General features: G+C 47.1%; 1 protein-coding gene across 1 annotated transcript in view; it reads left to right on the top strand.

Moving 5' to 3' along the window:
- The first annotated feature begins 12,306 nt into the window (after positions 1 to 12,306).
- Positions 12,307 to 22,568, top strand: part of DOK6 (docking protein 6) — a 371,981-nt gene continuing 361,719 nt past the window's right edge. Inside the window, exon 1 of the mRNA XM_029064409.1 lies at positions 12,307 to 12,477. Within this exon, the coding sequence (XP_028920242.1) occupies positions 12,412 to 12,477 (66 nt within the window). The 5' untranslated portion in view covers positions 12,307 to 12,411. The remainder of the gene's footprint in view (positions 12,478 to 22,568) is intronic.

Raw genomic sequence — 22,568 nt, 5'->3', positions numbered from 1 at the left:
CTCATCTGTCAAATGGGGATTAAAAAACTGTGAACCTCACGTGGGACAAGCTGATCACCTTGTATCCCCCAGAACTTAGAACAGTGCTTTGCACATAGTAAGCGCTTAATAAATACCACAATTTATTTATTTATTTTTATCTACCCCAGCTCTTAGAACAGTGCTCTGCACATAGTAAATGCCCAACAAATATCACCATTGTTTTTAGTAGTAGTACAGTGCTCTGCATAGAGTAAACGCTCAATAAATACCATTGAATAAATTAAATTGAATGAATGAATGATTAGGAAGCAGGGGTGCTAATAGAAAGAACAGCACAGGCCTGGGAGTCAGAGGATGTGGGTTCTAATCCCAGTTCTGCCACTTGACTGCTGTGTGATCTTGGCCAAGTCACTTAACTTTATGCTTCAGTTACTTCATCTGTAAAAAGGGGATAAAATATCTATTCTCCCTCTCCCTTTGACTGAGCCCCATCTGAGGCATAGATTAGATCTGACTGGATTAATTTGAATCTACCTCAGCACTTTGTACTTGACACATAGTAAAGCATTATTAAAATTACTATTATTATTGTTGCTGTTATTGTCATTATTATTTGCCTTAAAGTAAATGTTCAGGAATTTCTGCTTGATGCTTTAAGGAATGCATAACCATTTTGAGGCTTTGAGGCTTTTGAGGAGTGGGGAAACATGCACAGGCTAAGAGGGAGAACATGATTGAAGTTATAAAATTAAATTGAACATCAAATTGATATTTGCCAAATACCACAATGACAAATCCTCTCTTCTTCCCATCTCCAATTTATTTTAGTATTTTTCCCCCTTGCTAGATTGGCTGTTCTTCAGGGTCGAAACCATGTACCCTAACTCTTGTACTCTCTCAAGTGCATTATACATAGTAAATGCTAAACAAATCCTTCTATTATTATTATCTATGAATGAGGAGAAAAGATACAGTTTACAAAAATAGATTTGGACTATTGGGAGATGCAAGGCAGATTGGGATACAGGGAGGTGAGGTGGCGGAGTGCTTACTATGTGCAGAGCATTATACTAAACACTCCCCCACCTCACCTCCTTGTATCCCAATCCGCCTTACATCTCCCAGTAGTCCAAATCTATTTTTGTAAACTGTATCTTTTCTCCTCATTCAGAGATAATAATAATAGAAGAATTTAATGTTGGTATTTGTTAAGCGCTTACTATGTGCAGAGCACTGTTCTAAGTGCTGGGATAGACACAGGGGAATCAGGTTGTCCCACATGGGGCTCACAGTCTTAATCCCCATTTTACAGCTGAGGTAACTGAGGCACAGAGAAGTGAAGTGACTTGCCCACAGTCAGCTGACAAGTGACAGAGCCGGCATTCGAACTCATGACCTCTGACTCCCAAGCCCGTGCTCTTTCCACTGAGCCATGCTGCTTCTCTATTTGTTTAGCGTTTACTATGTGCCAAGCATTGTATAAAGTACTGGGATAAAGATAATATAAGCAGATGGGACAGTATCAGTGCCATACCTTCGCTCAAACAAAAACTTGTCACTATTGGCTTTAAAGCACTTAATCACCTTGACCCCTCTTATCTCACCTCGCTATTCTCCTACTATAAACCAACCCACACACACTACGTTCTTCCGGATGCTAACCTTCTCACTGTAGCCCGATCTCATCTATCTCACTGCCTACCTCTCGCCCACATCTTCCTCTGTCCTGGAATGCCCTCCCTCCTCATGTCAGACAGATAATTGCTCTCCCTCACTTCAAAGCCTTATTGAAAGCACATCTCCTCCAAGAGGTTTCCCTGACTAAGCCCTCCTCTCCTCTTCTCCTATTCCCTTTTGCGCTGCTCTTACTTGCTCCTTCATTCTTCCTCCCTTCTATACCCATAGCTCATATGTTTATGTCTGTATAAATCTATAAACTTTTTATTTATTTGTCTATTTATTTATTTATATTGTCTGTCTTCCCCTCTAGTCTGTGGGTTTGTTGTGGGCAGGAATGGGTTTATCGTTATACTGTACTCCCCCAAGTGCTTAGTACAGTGCTTTGCACATAGTAAGTGCTCCATAAATACAATTGAATGAATGAATGAACACAGGACTCATAGTCGAGGGGAGAGGGAGAACAGATATTTTATTCCCATTTTACAGATCAATTAATGAATCAATCAATTGCATTTATTAAACACTTATTATGTGCAAAGCACTGTATCAAGTGTTTGCGAGAGCCCAATGTAACAATAGAACAGAGTTGGTAGACACATTCCCTGCCCACAGTGAGTTTACAATCCAGAGGGAAACTGATGAGGAAACAGATGAAGAAACTAAGTCAGAGAAGTTAAGAGGCTTGCCTGAGGACATGCAGAAGGCAAGTGGAGAAGTAGGGATTATAACCCAGGTCCTCCTACTACCCGGCCTGTACTCTTTCCACTAGGCCACATTGCTTTTCAGGTATATGCTTTTTCCACTAGGCCCCACTGTCTCCCAAGCACCATGACAGGAAAGTACAAGCAAGCATGCCAAGTGGGAAGAAAACTGAAGCAAAAATAAAATTAAGATCCTGCCATCTCCAATGTGGACCGAGAGGTTCACTGGGCTGAACAAGGAGGAGGACCAGAGGCTAATGAATTATGCTTTGACCACATTAGCAGTTTAGTCAGTGTTCCTTAGACTTCCGGCTATGAGCCCTTCATACTACATCTACACTTGGTGCAGGGCTGCTGCAAAGTCTGTCCGGAAAAACCTAGGCTGGAAAACTCTTGGCTTCCTGCCCAGAGGAGCTGTCTTTCCTTACCCCTTCAGGACCCCAAATTAGTTCTAAAAGGCTTTTGAGAGAGGTGAGCAGCAATAGCTGGTGACCTGAATGTCCGCATCATGCTGCTCTGCTCTGCCTCTGGGCAGGGAATGTGTCTGTTTAGTGTTATGTTGCACTGTCCCGAGTGCTTAGTATAGTGCTCTGCACACAGGAAGTGCTCAATAAATCTGATTGAATGAAGAAATGAATGAAAATACCAGAGTCCTGGAGGGCTAGGGGGAGGGATTTACGCAAGTATATAATGCAATAAATGGCTGCTTAATCCTGCAGCTTTTTTATTGGATTTGTTAAACGCTATGTGCCAGGCAGTGTATAAGCCCTTAGGTAGGTACAAACTAATCAAGTAGGATGCAGTCCATGTCCCAGATGGGGCTCACAGCCTTAATCATCATTGTATAGGTGAGGTAACTGAGGCCCAGAAAAGTTAAGGGACTTGCCTAGGGTTACAGAGAAGTCAACTGACAAAACCAGGATTAGAACTCAGGTGCTCTGTCTCCCAGGACCATGCTCTATCCACTAGGCCAGTCTGTTTTTCTGGATCTTCTTTGCTGGGTCTCACCTGTCTTCCCTCCTCTCCACCCACCACCTGCTCCCTCTGGCCCCCTCTCAGAGCCATGTCAATCTTAAGATCCAGGCCTGCCATCCCCCCAACCCCATCCCCGTCTCCCCACAACATTTGCAACATAGAGAAGCAGAATGGCTCAGTGGAAAGAGCATGGGCTTTGGAGTTAGAGGTCATGAGTTCGAATCCCAGCTCTGCCACTTGTCAGCTGTGTGACTGTGGGCAAGTCACTTCACTTGTCTGTGCCTCAGTTACCTCATCTGTAAAATGAGGATTAAGACTGAGCCCCACGTGGGACAACCCAATTCCCCTGTGTCTACCCAGCGCTTAGAGCAGTGCTCTGCACATAGTAAGCACTTAACAAATACCAACATTACTATTATTATAGAGAATCAGGGTGTCCTCTTGGATAGAGCACTTGTCTGCTGTGTGACCTTGGGCAAGTCACTTAATTTATCTGTGCCTCAATTAACTCATCTGTAAAATGGGGATTAAGACTATGAGCCCCATGTGGGACCTGGTCTGTGTCCAACCCGATTAGCTTGTATCTACTCCAGCATTTAGTACAGTGCCTGGCACATAGTAGTCATTTAATAAATGCCATTAAAACAAACAAACAAATAATGTGCCACTGACCATTGGTTCCAGGCACTGGATCTCCTGCCTGAACTGGGGAAAGAAAGCATAACTCAAAGTTACACTCAAAATCAAACACAGACCAAAGTCACTGGAATGCAGGCGTCACCAGAAAAATTTCCAGATGCAATGCCAGGTGGCAACAATTGACCTTATCTCTTTAAAAGAAAGATGAACGGAGTTCTCGTCGTAAAATATTATCATCTATAAAACATAAACAAACTTTAGGGAAAAGCTATTACTAAATGAACAGGATTGCACTAAATTTTAATTTGGATTAGAATTTTCTTCAAGAACCTGAAATGCTTGACAAAGTTTACTTCCAATCAATCAACCAATCAGTCATATAGAGAGAGCAGAGCAGAGCACCGTAATAAGTGCTTGGGAAAGTACGATATAACTGAATGGGAAGGCATGGTCTCTGCCCACAAGAAGCTTACAGTCTAGAGGACACCACTGCTTCCAATCAATCAGTCAATTTATCAATAATATTTATTGAGCATTGACTCTGTGCAGAGCTCTGAATTAAGCAGTTGGGACAGAATAACAGAGTAAGTAGACAAAATCCCTGACTTTGAGGATTTTGAAATCCAGCACGGAAGGCAGACATTAAAATAATTGAAAGGTAGGGGGAAGCAAAAGAGCATAAAAATAGATACATAAATGGAATGGTGGGGTGTGAGTATCCCAGTGCTTAGGTATTGTGGAAATGCTGAAGTGGCAGCAGTGGGGGAAATAGGGTGAGAAGATGAGAGATTAATCAGGGAAGGCCTTCTGGAGGAGATATGATTTCAGAAATGCTTTGAAAATTAGAAAAGCAGTGATGGGCCAGATGTGAAGGAGAAGTAGCTTTAAGGAGAAGGAAGTGTATGTGCAGGAGGTTAGCAGTGTGAGAGATGAGAACAAAGCAGAGTGATTGGGCTTTCTTAAGAGGAGCAAAGCACGTGAGATGGGGTGTAGTGGGAGAGGACTGAGGATGAGTAATGGGGAGAGAGAGTCGATTGAGCACCTTAGTGCCAGAAGTTTCTGACTGGTGCAAAGAGGAGTGAGCAACCTTTGGAGGTTTTTGCATGCAGAACAATGTTTAAGAAAAATGATCTGGGCAGCAGAGCGATGTATGAACTGGAGAGGCTAGAGGCTGGAAACAGGGAGAAAAAGTGCGGTTTAGTGGAAAAAGCAAGGGCCTGAGAGTCAGAGGTTGTGGGTTCTAATCCCGGCTCTGCCACTTGTCAGATGTGTGACTTTGGGCCAGTCACTTAATTTTTCTGTACCTCAGTAACCTCATCTGTAAAATGTGAGCCCCACATGGGACAACCTGATAACTTTGTATCTACCCCAGTGCTTAGAACAGTGTTTGACACATAGTAAGCACTTAACAAACACCATCATTATTATTAATGGACGTTGAGAAGACTGATTCGTGACTGACAAAGCCTGACACATCATTTGTACTATAAGGGTAGATTTTTGTGTTGTTAATCGGTTTATCCCATTCGTAGACTCTTTCTGCTGCATCTCTTTGAAGTCTTTTCTGAAGGGGAGCATTCCCTCTCCCAGTTGCTGCATTCCAGCCTGGTCTGACACCTTAAGTAGTCTCCTAACATGTCATGGCCATTTTGCCCTGTCTGGGATTGGGTTTAATGATGTCTTTACTGTTTTTTCTGTCCTTTTGACTTCTTTGTGTCCTCTTGCATTTTGCCATTTACATGAAGCTGAGCTGAGTTCCTGTGAACATTGTTTCAGTGTTGAAGATCAGACTGTACTCTTAGACCTTATTGTTGGCAATCTTGCCCTGGCAATGAGAAGCAGTGTGGCTTAGTGGAAAGAGCACAGCCTTGAGAGTCAGAGGTTGTGGGTTCTAATCCCAGCTCTGCCACTTGTCAGCTGTGTGACTTGGGGCAAGTCACTTAACTTCTCTGAACCTCCATTATCTCATCTATAAAATGGGGACTAAGACTGTGAGCCCCACTTGGAACAACTTAATTACCTTGTATCTACCTCAGTGCTTAGAACAATGCTTGGCACATAGTAAGTGCTTAACAAATACCATCATTATTGTTGTTATTATAATTCTTATTATTATTATGGAGGTCAACAGTGAGGATGAATTAGTGGTTGACTTGGGATTGGGCAAGAGGTTGGACCAGTGTGGCAGCAGTGTGCGTGGAGAGGAAGAGGTGTCTTTCAGATGAATTTCCCACATGGTGACATTTTCTGGTGGACCATTATAGGAACTACATTAGTGAATAACTTAAACCAGTGCAACTGAATTGGGCTCTTCTCAGTAGGTAATTGAAAGGAACTTCCATCCTCCTTTGCTTCTCTTGAACTTTCTGCACTTTAAAATGACATCTAGTCCTAGTTTGGGAAAAAAACAACACTGTGATTACAATTCCCCAGAGATTTATGAATATTTGTAAAACTAATCTGATATTCAGAATCAGAATAACCCTGATTAAAACTTACAAAGAAAAATCTTCAAATCCAGAATCTGAAAATAAAGGAAAATTTAATGAGCTCAAATTTCTTAGTGTGCAAACTCTCTTTCTGGATTAACATGTCACAACAACATAGCCAATAAAGGTCTCACCTATGTTAAGGTGTCTTTATCTCCCGTTGCCTGGATTGTTTATAGGACAAGGATAATTTCCTTTAAAAATTTTCAGCCTTTGAATGCTTTACACCTTCCTCCTTCTTCCTTGCCTCCCACATCTTTCGTATTACAATATTAAAATGTTTCAAGTACTTGCCAGGATAATGGGCAGACCGATAGAAGAAACAAAATGGAAGAAAGACAAAGCTGGACCGTTAGGGAGAGACAGACAGGAGGAAACACATTGAAGAAAAGGTTGGCAGACAGGCAGGAACAAGAAAAGAGGCAGAAGGGAGAATGTTTTGTTTTTTTGTTTGTTTTCTCTCTGGCGAGTTCTCTCTGTCCTAGATTCTGCTCCTTTTTTCTGAACTTGGTGAGAAGAAGAGGGTTGTAACTGGCAGTGAGGTTGGCATAATTGCTTAGTTTGCTGTCGTAAACCTCCCCTGGTCTGGTGTTTGGGTTTGAAAATCAATCAATCAATGGTATTTATTGATGTATAGATTGATTAGAAATGGCCCAAGAAACCTTGCCAGGAAAATCCACTGAGAAATGGCATAATTGGACTTCCTGGCCATTAACAGCTGAGGAGTGGGTTTTCTGAAAGATGTGAAAATTTTTATCTTGGCACATCAGTGGGTACTGGTTTGGGATGCAGCGTTCCAAGCACATTGATATTCATGATAAGGCTTTCTCCTGGGTGAGCAGCAGTAGAAACAACAACACTTATACACACATACACACACATGCACGCATGCACATGCACACACAGAGACACACATACAACACACACACACCCTTCTTGCCATGTGAGAGTCCAGTGACTCTAAACAATCAGTATTCTCCCATGAATGGAGAATTACACATTCACTGTAAAAGCAGGAGCTGCCTAGAGGAATCATATTTACTGACACTCTCTTCTCCTGGTTCTCCTCCTATCTCTAGGGATGCTACTTCTCAGTTTTGTTTTTTGCAATCTTCTCCTCTGCTTCCCACTCCCTAAATGTGGGAATGCTTCAAGGCTCACTTAGGGGTCCTCTTCTATTCTCCATCTACACCTACTCTCTTGGAGAACTCATTTGCTCCCATGGCTTCAATTACCATTTCTATCTGGATGATTCCCAAATTTACCTCTCCAACCCTGACCTCTCCTTTTCTGCAGCCTATTTCCTTCTGCTTTCCAGACATCTTTACCTGGATGTCTGCCGACACCTCACATTAAAGATGTCTAACGATGTCCTCATCTTCCCACCTGAACTCTGACCTCCCTGCGCCTTTCCCATCACTGTAGACAATAACACCATCCTCCCTGTCTCACAAGATTATAACCTTGGCGTTATCCTCAACTCATCTCTCATTCAATACATGTATTCAATCTATCACCAGATTGTGTCAGTTCTCTCTTCGCAACATTGCTAAAAGCCCTTTCCTCTCCATACAAACTACTGTACTGATCCAAGCACTATATCTCTTTGACTACTGCATCAGCTTTCTCACCTGCCTCTCAGCTTCCTCTTTCACCCCACTCCATATAGTTTGCTGCCCAGATTGTTTTTCTAAAGAAGTTCAGCCCACATCTCTCCACTCCTCAAGAAACTTCAGTGGTTGTCCATCCATCTCTACACCATTGGCTTTAAAACACTCAGTCAGCACACCCCCCTCCCTGAGATGACCCTGGGGTCCTGACCATCTCAAGGTCAAATGCTATCTCGTGACCTCCTGAGCCGGCAGGCAGAATTCAGAAGTGAGGGTGGGGTGCCCACCCCAAAGCCAAAACTGCCAGATTGACAGCCCAAGATGGGAATACGGATGGAGTCTCTCGCCCCCGTGCCAATCAAATCAGGTATGGAGGAGGGGGAAGGGCAGAGATTGGATAAACTGAGGTCAGAAGCTGGAATGGCCTAAAAGCACAGGTGATAAATACCTGCTGCCTCTAAACTTCTGTGCAGAGAAATGGGATTTACAGCAGCCGGCTGCAGGTTGCCTCTATGCAGAGCATGAGAAGGCCGCTCTGCCTGCACCAAGTGAGGAGCAGTAGGATGGGTGAGTGTCCCTGTTGAACGCTCGTGGGCTTGGAAGCCAGAAGCTTCGCCATGGGTATGTTGATTTGATGCCTAAGTGGGTGCCTCCCACGAGGGACGTGAACATGGTGGGAGCTAGCTGCCTCACCAGGTGTGAGTAACACATAAGTGGAATGAATGCCTAAGTGGATTCCTCCTGAGTGGGATGTGAACATGGTGGGAACTAGCCACCTCAACATACATGGTTAACGCATAAGTGGGTTTAACGCATAAGTGTATTTAACGCATAAGTGGATTCTTCCTGAGTGGGGCACGCACATGGTGGGAGCTAACTGCCTCACCACATGTGAATGGATAATAAGTGAGTTCCGCTTGGGTGGGCCCGGGTGTTCTGCCACACGCGAGTAACATACGAGTATATTCCTCCCATTAGGGAAGCTTTAACACCATATTCCTCCGAAAAGGGAAGGTCGATCTGTTGCTTCTAAATAACCAAATAATTCAATTCGGCCCGCGGAATAAATTTTATACAAAACTCAGGCTTTTCATCCCCGGCCTCTCTCTCTCTCTCTGGCCCTGCCGATTCCAAACGAACCCGTCCCCGGCGACAGGTGACACCCCCTCCTACATTGCCTTGCTGATGTCCTACTACAACCCAGCCCACACACTTTGCTCCTCTAATGGTACCTCGATCTCATCTGCCTCAATCTCACCTATCTCAGCACCGACTCCTTGCCCACTCCCTCCCCCTGCATAAACAACAGATCACCACTCTCCCAACTTTCAAACACTTATTAAAATCACATTTCCAGCAAGAGGTCTATGATTAAACCCTCTTTTCCCTGACTTCCTCTCCCTTCTGCATCACTTAGGCACTTGATTTGGACTTGATCGTCTCCCCACCTTCAGTCCCAAAGCACTTCTATACATATTTGTAATTTATTCTAATGTGTTTTACTGCTCTAAACTGTAAGCTCGTTGTAGACAGGGAATTTGTCTAACACCTTTGTGGGAGAGTACCGGACTCTCCCAAGTGCTTAGTACAGTGATCTACATACCGCAAGTGCACAATAAATACCATCAATTGATTGTGATCGATTGATATTCATCATTTCAGGTCAAAGGATATCCTAGGCACTCACTGTCACTGGGCAACAGAGGAATCAAATAAGAAGATCCTTCACTTCTCCAGATAGTAAGAAATGCCTAGATGGGTCCCATCTAGGCCAGGATTCCGTCTCTGGCAGTGACACTGGAAAATTTGGAAGAAACCCATCTGAATGTTGCTTTGCCTTCCTGTATGTCCTTCCTCATGGTTACGATGGACTGTCTAATGTCCCTTGCTTTACTTATCTCATGTCATTCCTGACTGCTCTGATGGATCAGTGGATCTCCATTTCCAAGTAGAGAAAATGAGCTGAAAATGGGAGAATTCTGCTTGTTTATATAGGTTTGCCCTAAACATCCCAATACATTTCCAGTAGAAAGACTCCTGATGGATGGAGTTGGGGTGGGGACAGGGATGGTGAGGAGTGGGAGTGGATGGGGTGGGGCGAAGGGAATGGGGTGTGACCAGAGGAATGGATTCTGATGGTGGTGACTACTGAATGGCTATGGGAATGGATTGACAGCCCAGCAACGAATGGAAGAATATCAATCAGCCATACTTGTTGAGTGCTTACTGTTTGCAGAGCATCATACTAAGCACTTGGGAAAGTAAAATAGAAAAGAGTTGGTAGACATGTTCCCTGCCCATAAGGAATTTACAGTCCAGAGGGGGAGACAGATATTAGCGAAGCAGCGTGACTTAGTGGAAAGAGCACCGGCTTGGGTGTCAGAGGTAGTGGGTTCTAATCCTGGCCCCGCCACTTGTCAGCTGTGTGACTTTGGGCAAGTCACTTAACTTCTCTGTGCCTCAGTTACGTCATCTGTAAAATGGGGATTAAAACTGTGAGCTCCACGTGAGACAACCTGATTATCTTGTATCTACCCCAGCGCTTAGAACAGTGCTTGGTACATAGTAAGTGCTTTACAAATGTCATTATTATTATGATTATATTAATAGAAATAAACAAATTATAGATGTTACATAACTGCTGATCTCTGGCACAATCAGGAGGGAAAGACAAAGTCAAGCAAAAGCCATTGTTCTGTCTCTATAGAGAACCGTGGTCCAGTCACCCCTGGAATAGTGTGAATGTTTTGGTCATCACAGCCCTGAAAGGACAGAAGAGAGCTGGGGAAGGGATGCGATGGGCAGCCAAAATTGATAAGGGGATGGAGAATTGTCTGTTTAAGGAGAGAGTGAAAGGATTAGGACTCTTGGATAGAGACTGTAAGATCCTTGTGGGCAGGGAATTTGTGTACCAATTCCATTATCTTGTAGTTTTCCCAGCTCTTACTACACTGTGTGCAGAGTAAGTGCTTCATAAATACTACTAATTGATTGATTGATAGACACAGGTTGAGAGGGGACAGGATTGAAGATTATAAAGTCACCAAGGGTATGTATACTAAACAGAGAAGTGCTGTACCCCAAATACCACTCTTCCAGTAATGGGGGTGGGGTGACCTTTTGAGGCTGGAGTGTGGTAGGTTCATAAAACAAAGGAAACATTACTTCACACCGCAGAGGATTTATATAGGAAGCTTTGCAGCTGGTAACACCAGCTGGTTCCAGAAGGCTTTGGATAGAGATCTATGGATGAATGGTCCATGCTCCATCGTGGTGGGGGAAGGTCAAGTATGGAGAGAAGTGCGTTGGGATGTTTAATGCTCTGTCATAAAAGTGAGAGTCCAAAAGGCCACCCTCACAGGCATGGTTCATGATTCCTCCATACATCCCTGTGCCCTTCCCGGAGACTCCCTAGGAAGGATGGGTATCAGGGCTAAACCAGGGTGGCCTTCATTACTCTGACCTAGGAAAAAGAGAAGATAGAGGAGGAAGAGGAGGAGGTGGGGGAGAGAAATAAAAGTATAAGGAAGAAGAGGAGGAAGAGCAGGAGAAAAGGTGAAGGAGGGAGGAGAGGAGGAGGAGGAGGAGAAAAGGTGAAGGAGGGAGGAGAGGAGAAGGAGAAGGTGGGGGAGAAACAGAAGTGTAGGTAAGAAGGTGAGGAAGAGCAGGAGAAAGGTGAAGGAGGGAGGAGAGGAGGAGGAGAAGGAGGAGGTGGGGGAGAAATAGAAGTATAAGGAAGAAAAGGAGGAAGAGCAGGAGAAAGGTGAAGAAGGAGGAGAGGAGAAGGAGAAGGTGGGGGAGAAATAGAAGTGTAGGGAAGAAGGGGAGGAAGAGCAGGAGAAAGGTGAAGGAGGGAGAAGAGGAGGAGGAGGAGGAGGAGGATGTGGGGGAGAAATAGAAGTATAAGGAAGAAGAGGAGGACGAGCAGGATAAAAGGCGAAGAAGGGAAGAGAGGAGGAGGAGGAGGAGGAGGAGGAGGAAGAGGAGGTGTTGGGAGGAGAAATAGAAGTATAAGGAAGAAGAAGAGGTAGAGCAGGAGAAAAGGTGAGGGAGGGAGGAGGAGGAGGAGGCGGTCCAGGAGGGAGGGAGGGAGGGAAGGAGACAGGGAGGGAGGCGGAGGCGGTGGGGAGGAGAGAAGGAGGGAGGAGGGAAAGAGGAGAGGAGAGGAGAGGAGAGGAGAGGAGAGGAGAGGAGAGGGAGGAGGGAGAGGGAGAAGGAGAAGGAAGCGGAGGAAAGCGGAGGGGCGGGAGGCGAGGGTGGTGCAGGTTGCGCGGGCTGTGTCCAGCCCGTTTGGGTGGCCGGAGCGGGCGGAGGCGGAGGCGGCGGGGTCTGGCCATGGCGTCCAACTTTAACGACATCGTGAAGCAGGGCTACGTGCGGGTCCGCAGCAGGAAGCTGGGGGTGAGTGTCCCGGGGGACTGCACACGCCCCGACCCCGCCGGGGGCACGGGGGGCGCGGGGGGCGCCGGGGGCAGGGGAGGGACCGGGCGCACATTCGGCCCGGGGGCGGCCCCCGAACAGCCCACCGACAGAGACCCCACCCCCGCCCCCAAGCATCTGGGTCCGTCACATTTGTGCCATTGTGTGTCTTTGTGTGTGTGTGTGTGTGTTGAGGGGGATGAGCATCTAGGGGAGAGTGAAATCGTGTCGGTGCCCCCGTGCATCTCTGCGCGCTCTGGGTCCACGGCCGGGTGTCTCTGTGAGTGTCTGGGTGCGAGTGTGTGTGTGTGTGTATGCCTGTGTCTGTGTGTGTGTGTGAGAGAGAGAGAGAGAGTGTGCACGAGCCGTGGTGTGGAAGGCGTGTGTCAGGGTGTGGGAGCGTGTGTGCCAGAGTATGTGTTGTGTCAGTGTGTGTGTGTGTGTGTGTGTCCGGGTCACTGTGTGTGTGGAGGTGGGGGTGGGAGCTTGGGGCGTAGAGGGGGCTGATGCCCGGGCTGGGCTGGGCTGGGCTGGGGGCGAAAGCCGGTCCCATGCAGAGGGATGGGCATGGGGATGGGCACGGGGTTGGGCATGGGGATGGGGCTGGGAATGGGGATGGGGCTGGGCATGGGGCTGGGCATGGGGATGGGCGGAACAGCGCTGGGACCGATGGATGGCTGGGTGGGTGGATGGATGGGTGGAAGGATGGGCAAGGGGCAGGACCGGCATCCGACGAACTGGGACCGGACCTGCGGGGACCGGACCTGCCGGAGGGACGGGAGGGGGAGGGTGGGTCTGCCTGGGGTCTGCCAGCCTCCGCAGGGGATGTCTGGGCGGGGAGGAGGCAGGGAGGGAGGCTCCGGGCTAAGAGGGGCTTGGACAGGAGGCTGGGCCTCAGATGGACACTTCTAGGTCTGGGCTGGGGCTGCACTGGGGCTGGGGCTGGGGCTGGGGCTGGGGCTGTATTGAGCCCGGGCCCTATTCCGGAGCCCTATCCCGGGGCTCTATCCTGGGGCTCTATCCCGGGGCTCTATCCCTGTGCCCCAGGTCCCGGTGCCCCATCCTAGGGCTCTATCCCGGGGCCCTAACCAGGCTCTGCCCCCAGGCCGTGTCCGGGATCCCTCTCTCGGGTCCCTATCCCGGGGCTGGGGTTGGACAGGGCTGGGATCGGTGATGCACTGGAACGGGACAATGAGTGTACCGGGCACGGACCCGACAGGACTGGACTGGAGCTGGGCCAGAACTGGGTAGCGATCGGTGCCCAGCCGGGACGTTGGTGGACAAGAGGGGGCCAGGACTGGACACGAGGGTGGACGCGGAAAGGGCCGAACGGACCCAACAGTCAGGAGGCAAAACGCTGCGGACCCCGACCCCACCCGACCTGACACACCCGGCCACCGCCCGGTACCCACTAGGCACCGACTGAGCACCCACTGGCTACAGCCCGGGTACCGACAAACCTGCCCTGCCTCTTCTCCTGGGACTCTGTGTGTGTGTGTTGGGAGAGGCTTAGGAGGAATGTGTGTGTTTGAGTGTGTGTGTGTGTGTATGTTGGGAGAGGTTTAGGAGGAGTGTGTGTGTCTGAGTGTGTGTGTGTTGGGAGAGGCTTAGGAGGCGTGTGTATGTGTGTTTGTTAGGAGAGGCTTGGGAGGAATGTATGTGTGTTGGGAGTGGCTTGGGAGAAGTGTGGGTGCCTGTGTGAGTGGAAGTGAGTTGTATGTATGTGCATGAGAGGGTGCATGAGTGCATTTGTCAAAGTGCGAGTACATGTGTGTACAAGTGCAATTGCCTGTGAATGTGGGTGTGCATATGTGTAAACATTCGACTGTGCAAGTGTGTTAGGATGTGCAAGTTGGCACCCGTGAATGTGAGTGTGTGCATCTGTGACCGTGTGACTCTCTATGTAATGCCCGTGTTGATGGGCGACGATACCTTTGTGTAACAGTGTGTGACACTGTGTGTGACAGTGTGGGGGTTTGTGTGCAGACCCCCTCTGCTTTGGCTGTAGCTGTGGAGTCTGGGTCCCCACCCCGGCCGTGGGTCCGGCCCAGGACGTGGGTCCAGCCCAGGCCATGGGCCCGTTGCCGGTTAGTCGGCCATCCTCTAGTCAGAGCGACACATCCACGGACCTGCTCATCCCCTCCTTGGCAGGAAAGGCTGGTCTGTCCGAGACCCTGCATCTCAGGCTTCACTTTGGACTTTGGAAAGAGAAATGGGACCTTGCACTTTGGCCATAAAATCCTAAAATCTGTGTGTCCTCCCTGGCTTTGTCCAGGATGAGCATTTGCACCAACCGCCCCTTTAGAGAGGCCTCGTCCATGTGCGCTACTGGCAGCTAAAGTTCACGCTGCAAAGCTTCAGGCAGAGGGTAGTATAAGCCTGATATGTAAAGAGGGGAGGCAAAAAGCTAAAACGGAACATAAACAAAGGCCTTTCACAACTAGGCAAGGTTTTCCCGTGCACGAGAAAGACTTGGGTCAGAAGCTACTACTGAGATTGTTTGGATTGTTGTGCATTTACAATTTTGAAAGGAGGTAGATTTGATACATTTCTCTATGAGATGTCAGTGCATTTCATGAAGAGAATGCTATCGTTACTCCAGAGGGTACGTTTCGATGCTCGTCTCTGTGGCTAATGTTCAAATGTTATTTGATTGTTAATGAGAATTGAGGAGTTACTTTATTTTGAAAAGACCCGTAATGAATATTTAATCATGCACACTGATTTATTTGACATCAATGAATTGTGTCAAGAGATAATTATAATAGTAGTAATGATAATAATAATTGTGGCTTTTGTGAAGCGCTTTCTGTGTGCCAGGCAGTGTACTAAGAGCTGGGGTGGATACAAGCAAATCAGGTTGAGCACAGTCCCTGTCCCACATGGGGCTCACAGTCTCAACCCCCATTTTGCAGATGAGGTAACTGAGGCACAGAGAAGTGAAGTGACTTGCCCAAAGTCACCCAGCAAAGAAGCAGCAGAGCAGGGTGAGAACCCAGGTCCTTGGGGGGAGTATAAGGTAATCAGCTTGAACACAGTCCCTGTCCCACATTGGTCTCACACTCTTAATCCCCATTTTTTATAGATGAGGTGACTGAGGCACAGAGATGCTATGTGACTTGCCCAAGGTCACCAGCAGACGTGGTAGAGTTGGGATTAGAATATGCTCTATCCACTACTCCTTCCTTCTTCCCTCCATTTTTGCCATGATCTCATTCTCTCTCATACACCCCACACATCCAATCCGTCACCAACACCTGCCGGTCTCACCTTCACAATATCGCCACAATCCGCCCTTTCCTCTCCATCCAAACGGCTACCGGGCTGGTACCAGCTCTCATAATATCCCGACTGGATTATTGTGTTGGCCTCCTCTCTGATCTCCCTTTCTCCTGTCTCTCCCCACTCCACTCTATTCTTCATTCCGCTGCCCGGATCATCTTCCTTCAGAAATGCTCCGGGCATGTCACTCCCCTCCTCAAAAACTTCCAGTGGTAGCCCATCAACCTCCGCACGAAACAAAAATTCCTCACTGTTGGCTTCAAAGCTCTCCATCACCTTGCCCTCCTACCTCACCTCCCTTCTCTCTTTCTACTGCCCACCCCATACACTCCCCTCCTCTGCCACTCACCTCCTCACAGGCCCCCGTTCACGCCTGTCTCACCGTCGACCCTTGGCCCATGTGCTCCCGCTGTCCTGGAATGCCCTCCCTCCTCACATCCGCCAAACTAACTCTCTTCCCCTCTTCAAAGCCCTACTGAGAGCTCACCTCCTCCAGGAGGCCTTCCCAGACTGAGCCCCCCCTTTTCCCTCTGCTCCTCCTCCCCTCTCCTTCCCTCCCCCTCCTGCCCTCTGCTCTTTCCCCTTCCCCTCCCCTCAACACTGTGCTTATGTGTATATATTATTTATTACCCTATTTATTTTGTTAATGAGGTGTATATCTCCATGATTCTATTTATCTTGATGATGTTGTCTTGTTTTGTTCTGTTTTGCTTTGCTGTCTGTCTCCCCTATTTAGACTGTGAGGCTGATAATGGGCAGGGATTGTCTCTATCTGTTGTTGAATTGTACATTCCAAACACTTAGTACAGTGCTCTACACATAGTAAGTGCTCAGTAAGTACTATTGAATGAATAAATAAATGAATGACTCCCAGGCTCGTGCTCTATCCACTGGGCCACTGGGCTATCGTTGATCATCACAGATTCTATGGCATCTGTTCACTCATTCATTCAATCATGTTTATTGAGTAGTTATGAGGTGCGGAGCACTATACTGAGCCCTGAGAGAGTACAATAGAACAATCAACAGACATGGTCCCTCCCCTCAAGGAGTCTGAGATTCTGAGGAAGAGCCCTAAGTGGCTGACACTTAGGACTCTATCAATCAATCATATTTATTGAGTGCTTACTATGTGCAGAGCCCTGTCCCCAGCCACCTGTTTTGCTCCATTGATCAATCACTTATTGGTTTTTACTGACTACTTACTTGGTGCAGAAGACTATACTGGGTACTTAGGAACATGGAATACACTTGGTAGATACAATCCCTGCCCTCAGAGACTTTATGATCTAGCCAGGGAGACAGATAGTAAAGTAAATTACAGGTAAGGAAAGCAGCATATATGCTCTAATCACACTCACTGAAGTTTCAGGAGTAAAATTCATATCCAAGCCATGTCGACTCAGGCTAAAGTTTATGTGCTACCAAGGCTCTCTAATCCCACTTAGCCTCCTTGATTATCTTTGGGTGTTGCTACCTGCCTGTTTTCATAACCCCTTAGAATGGTGTGAGCATGATAAAAAGAAGACTGTGCCAGGCACACAGTAAGCGCTCAGTAAATATGACTGAATAGATGAATGAATGAATGACCAGAACCTTGGATTACTCAGGAGATTAGGTTCTGGCGTCTAAGTCTCCTGGTGCCTCTCCATCTGCACAAACTCCTCTGTCATACCTCTTAGAAAGTCCTGGCCATAGGGGGTTTCTAGGAAGAAGTTCATTCATTCAATCATGTTTATTGAGTGCTTTCCATGTGCAGATCACTGTACTATTCAATAGTATTTATTGAGCGCTTACTATGTGCAGAGCACTGTACTAAGCGCTTGGGATGAACAAGTCGGCAACAGATAGAGACAGTCCCTGCCGTTTGACGGGCTTACAGTCTAATCGACGGGATTACAGTCTAATCGCACTTGGAAAGTACAATTTGGCAATAAATAGAGACAATCCCTACCCAACAGGCTCGCAGTCTAGAAGGGAGAGACAGACAACAAAACAAAACAAAGCAAGTGGATAGGCATCAATAGCATCAATACAAATAAATATAATTATAGATATATACACATCCTTAATAAAATAAATAGAATAATAAATATGTACATATATACACAAGTGCTGAGGGGTGGGGAGGTGGGTAGATCAGAGGGAGGGAGTCAGGGTGATGGGGAGGAGAAGAGGAGCAGAGGAAAAGAGGGGCTCTGTCTGGGAAGGCCTCCTGGAGGAGGTGAGCTTTCAGTAGGGCTTTGAAGGGGGGAAGTGGGCTAGTTTGGCCAATGTGAGGAAGGAGAGCATTCCAGGCCAGAGGTAGGACGTGGGACAGGGGTCGACGGCGGGACAGCCAAGAACGAGGCCCATTGAGGAGGTTAGCAGCCGAGGAGCAGAGTGTAATGTCTGGGCTGTAGAAGGAGAGAAGGGAAGTGAGGTAGGAGGGGGCAAGGTGATGGAGAGCTTTGAAGCCACTAGTGAGGAGTTTTTGCTTGATTTGAAGGTTGATAGGCCACCACTGGAGATTTTTGAGGGGGTGGGGGTGACATGCTCAGAACATTTTTGAATAAAGATAATCTGGGCAGCAGAGTGAAGTATAGACTGAAGTGGGGAGACACAGGAGGTTGGGAGATCAGAAAGGATGCTGATGCACTAATCTAGTCGGGATACGAAGAGTGATTGTATTAACAAGGTAACACTTTGGATGGAGAGGAAGGGGCTGATCTTGGCAATGTTAATAAGGTTAGACTGGTAGGTTTTGGTGATGGATGGGATATGTGAGGTGAATGAGTGAGTGGAGTCAAGGATCACACCAAGATTGCAAGCTTGTGAGATAGGAAGGATGGTAATGTCGTGCTCGGTGACAGGAAAGTCAGGGAGAGGACAGGGTTTGAGAGGGAAGATAAGGAGCTCAGTCTTGGACATGTTGAGTTTTAGGTGGCGGGTGAACATCCAGTTGGAGATGTCTTGAAGGCAGGAGAAGATGTGAGCCTGGAGGGAGGGAGAGAGAACAGGGGAGGAGATGTGATTCCTTATGGCAAGATATTATATACAGAAAGTTATCAACTGCTGAATCTTAGCAAAGCTAACAGAATAGTCCTACACTTTAATTGGCCAAACAGTGCTGGTGGCATGCGGTGAACTGGGCATTTCAGGAATGATTGGCAGGGCAAGTAAATGAATGTCACTTAAGTTAACAAAGATGTCTCATGGAGAAAGCCTTGCAGTTTACCCATGTGAAGCTGTCTCACGGAGAAAGCCTTGCAGTTTACCCATGCGACTCAACCTATCGGTGCCCTTAGAGATCCAGACATACCTTTACCCTGGCTGCTCTCTAAATCTTGCCAAGCGTATTTGGAGGTATCCAAATTTGGTTAGTTACTTGTAGTAATAGAAATAGTAGTAAGAGGCCTGGGATTGTGTCTACCAACTCTATTAAACTGTCCCAAGCGCTTAGTACAGTGGTCTTCACACAATAAGCACTTAGTTAATACCACTGATTGACTGAGTCAGTGATTATTCAGGGCCTTCTTACCGTGGGCACTGTACTGTACAAAGTATTTGGGAAGTACAGAATAATGAAATGACACAATCTCTGCCCACAAGGAGTTTCCAGGCTAACAGCAACCAGATTATCATCACAGCAGCATGGCTAGCAGATAGAGATGGCCCTGGGAATCAGAAGGACCTGGGTTCTGATCCCAGCTCTGCCACTTGTCTGCTGTGTGAGTTTGGGTAAGTCACTTGACTTCTCTGTGTCTCAGTTCCCCTCATCTGTAAAGTGGGGATTAAGTCTGTGAGCCCCATGTGGGATGAGGACTGTGTCCAACCTGATTTGCTTGTATTATTCCCAGAGTTTAATACAGTGCCTGGCACAGAGTAAGCCCTTAATAAATACCACAGTTATTATTATTATTAGAGATATTCCTGGGCACTCTGGAGCCTATTATAATACTATACTTTTAGCTACCCCTCACTCTGCTCTCTCTCTCTCTCTCTTTCTCTTTCTCTTTCTCCTCTCTCTCTCTCTCTCTCTCTCTCTTTCTCTTTCTCTTTCTCCTCTCTCTCTCTCTCTCTCTTGCTCTCTCCCCCTTTTTTCCCTACTTTCTCTTCTCCATCTTGAAAAGCAGTGGTGGTTGGGGATTGCTGCAGCTATTTGAAAATCTTCCTGGCTTTAGGTTGCTGAAGCATCAGTGATGTACTGAGAACCTTGATGAAAGTTGCGTGACAGTAGTTTAGGAGGTGGGCCGAGCCAAAGGAGAGACCCCACCGATCCCCTAGTCTGCTCTGTGCTTACACAGTAAGTTCTCAATTAATACCATTGATTGATTGATTGATTGCTCCACATGACCCAATCCTGCTCCACCTCAACTCTGCCCTACTCAGCTCTGGATGGGGGGCTTGAGCACCAAGCTGGAATGTCTTCTGTCTCAACTAGCTGGTTGATGAAATAAAGCAGGAAGGGCAGAACACTGTAATTTGCTCTTCCATTCTCCCTTGTTCTTCTCACCGCAAGGTAATCAACAGGAGGCTCCCTGAAATACTTTCATTTCTGAGGTGCCCCAAACACTCCGGGAATTCTGAGTTGGTCAAGTATCCTCTAGTCATCCCACTTGGCCGCATTTCACAGCTGCTGTGGATGCCAAATGGGCTTAGGCCGTTCGATCCCCCTCCATGCTGCCCTGCACACAGACCTCATAGGGTCGAGAAGGCAGAAGAAACTGCTAAAGAAGTCACCAGGAAAGTAGAGTGGTAGCACTTCTGTGAGCCAATATCAAAAAAGTCGTGTATGGGAATTGAAGCCTTTCTTGCTGATCAGACGCCCTGGAATGAGGGATCTAGGGTCCGTGTACCATGACAATTAAAGCCGCTTAAGATCACTCTTCCCAGTGGCTTCCCTGGCTTTCTGTTTTACTCTCAGAGTAGAATCCTGTTTGATGTGTTATCATTGCTGGAAAGTCACAAAAAGGAAAAGCCTAATTCTTCGGGATGAACTCTGGGAGACTCTTGTGAGCTAGATTTGATTGTAATGGGATGTGCTGTTGGGGTCATACTCGTGTCATAACTGGAACTGCTAAAGGGACCAGATGTCTTTATCTCCCGGAAAAATGTCAAATGATGTCAAACTAGGCAGCCGGTGGCCTAAGCTACACGGAGAGGCTGATGCCGTCGTGAGAGAGTTCAATCAATCAGTGGTATCTATTGAGCATTTACTGTATGCAGAGCATTGCACTAAGCATTTAAGAGAGTAAAATACAACATTGTTAGCAGACATAATCTTGTTTTCTTTTTAATGTCATTTGTTAAGCAGTTACTATGTGCCAGGCACTGTTCTAATTGCTGAGATAGGTACAAGGTAAAAATAATAATTATGGTATTTATTAAGTGCTTACTATGTGCCAAGCACTGAATTAAGCATCAGGGTAGATAACAAGCAAATCAGTTTGGACACAGTCCCTGTCCCATGTAAGGCTCACAGTCTTAATCCCCATTTTACAGATGTGGAAACTGAGACACAGAAAAGTGATGTGATTTGCCCAGGGTAACACAGCAGACAAATGGTGTAGATGGGATTAGAACCCAGAACCTTCTGACCCCCAGGTCCATGCTCTAGCCACTATGCCGTGCTGCTTCCTGATAATCAGGTTGGACACAGTCCCTTTCCAACATGGGACTCAATCTTAATCCCCATTTTACAGATGAGGGATCTGAGGCCCTGTGAAGTGAAGTGACTTACCCAAGATCACACAGCAGGCAAATGGGAGAGCCAGGATTAGAACACCAGGTCCCTCTCACTCCTGGGCTCATGCCCTAACCATTAGGTAATGCTGCTTCCCTGCCACAAAGAGCTTACAGTCTAAAAGGGGAGAGAGCTATTAAAATACATTATGGATATTTGCATAAGTGCTGTGGGGCTGAGGGTGGGGTGAATATCAAGTGCTTGAAGGGTGCAGATCCAAGTGTGAGGGCCAATTAGAAGGGAGATGGGGTAGGGGGAATGATGGGTTAGTTGTGGAAGGAATCTTGGAGGACATGTGATTTTACTGGAGCTTTGAAATTGGGGAGAGTGGGGGTATGTTGTTCCAGGGATGGGGAGGGAGTTTCAGACCAGAGCGAAGATGTGGGCAAAGGGTCAGCAGCTAGATCAACAGTTTTGGAGTGTGGTTACTAGGTTGGCATTAGAGAAGGGAAGTGTGTGCGCTGGGTTGTGGTCAAAAATCAGCAAGTTAAGATAGGAGGGGGGTAAGGTACCAACTGCCTGTCTCCCCACTCTAGTCTATATACTTTACTCTGCTGCCCAGATCATCTTTCTACAAAAATATTCAGGACATGTCACCCCCTCCTCAAAAATCTCCAGGGGTTGCCTATCCACCTCTGCATCAAACAAAAACTCCTCACCATTGGTTTTAATGCAGTCCATCACCTTGCCCCCTCCAACCTCACCTCACTTCTCTCCTTCTACAATCCAGCCTGCACACTTCACTTCTCTAGTGCTGGCCTTCTCACTTTGCATTGATCTTGCCTGTCTCACTGCTGACTCCTGACCTGCATCCTGCTTCTGGCCTGGAAGACCTTCCCTCCTCATATCCAACAATTACTCTCCCTACCTTCAAAGCCTCACTGAAGGCCCATCTCCTCCAAAAGGCCTTCCCAGACTAAGCCCCACATTGCCTCATCTCCCTCTCCCTTCTTCATCACCCTGACTTGCTCCCTCTGCTCTCCCCCACCCCTGGTCCCACAGCATTTTTGTATATATCTGTCATTTTATATATTTGTATTGATGTCTGTCTCCCCCCTCTAGACTG

Source organism: Ornithorhynchus anatinus, chromosome 5 (assembly GCF_004115215.2).
Source record: "Ornithorhynchus anatinus isolate Pmale09 chromosome 5, mOrnAna1.pri.v4, whole genome shotgun sequence".
In the NCBI taxonomy this organism is placed as follows: Eukaryota; Metazoa; Chordata; class Mammalia; order Monotremata; family Ornithorhynchidae; genus Ornithorhynchus; species Ornithorhynchus anatinus.
The sequence above is the reverse complement of the archived record's forward strand: the minus strand, read 5'-3'. Positions and strand labels throughout refer to the sequence as shown.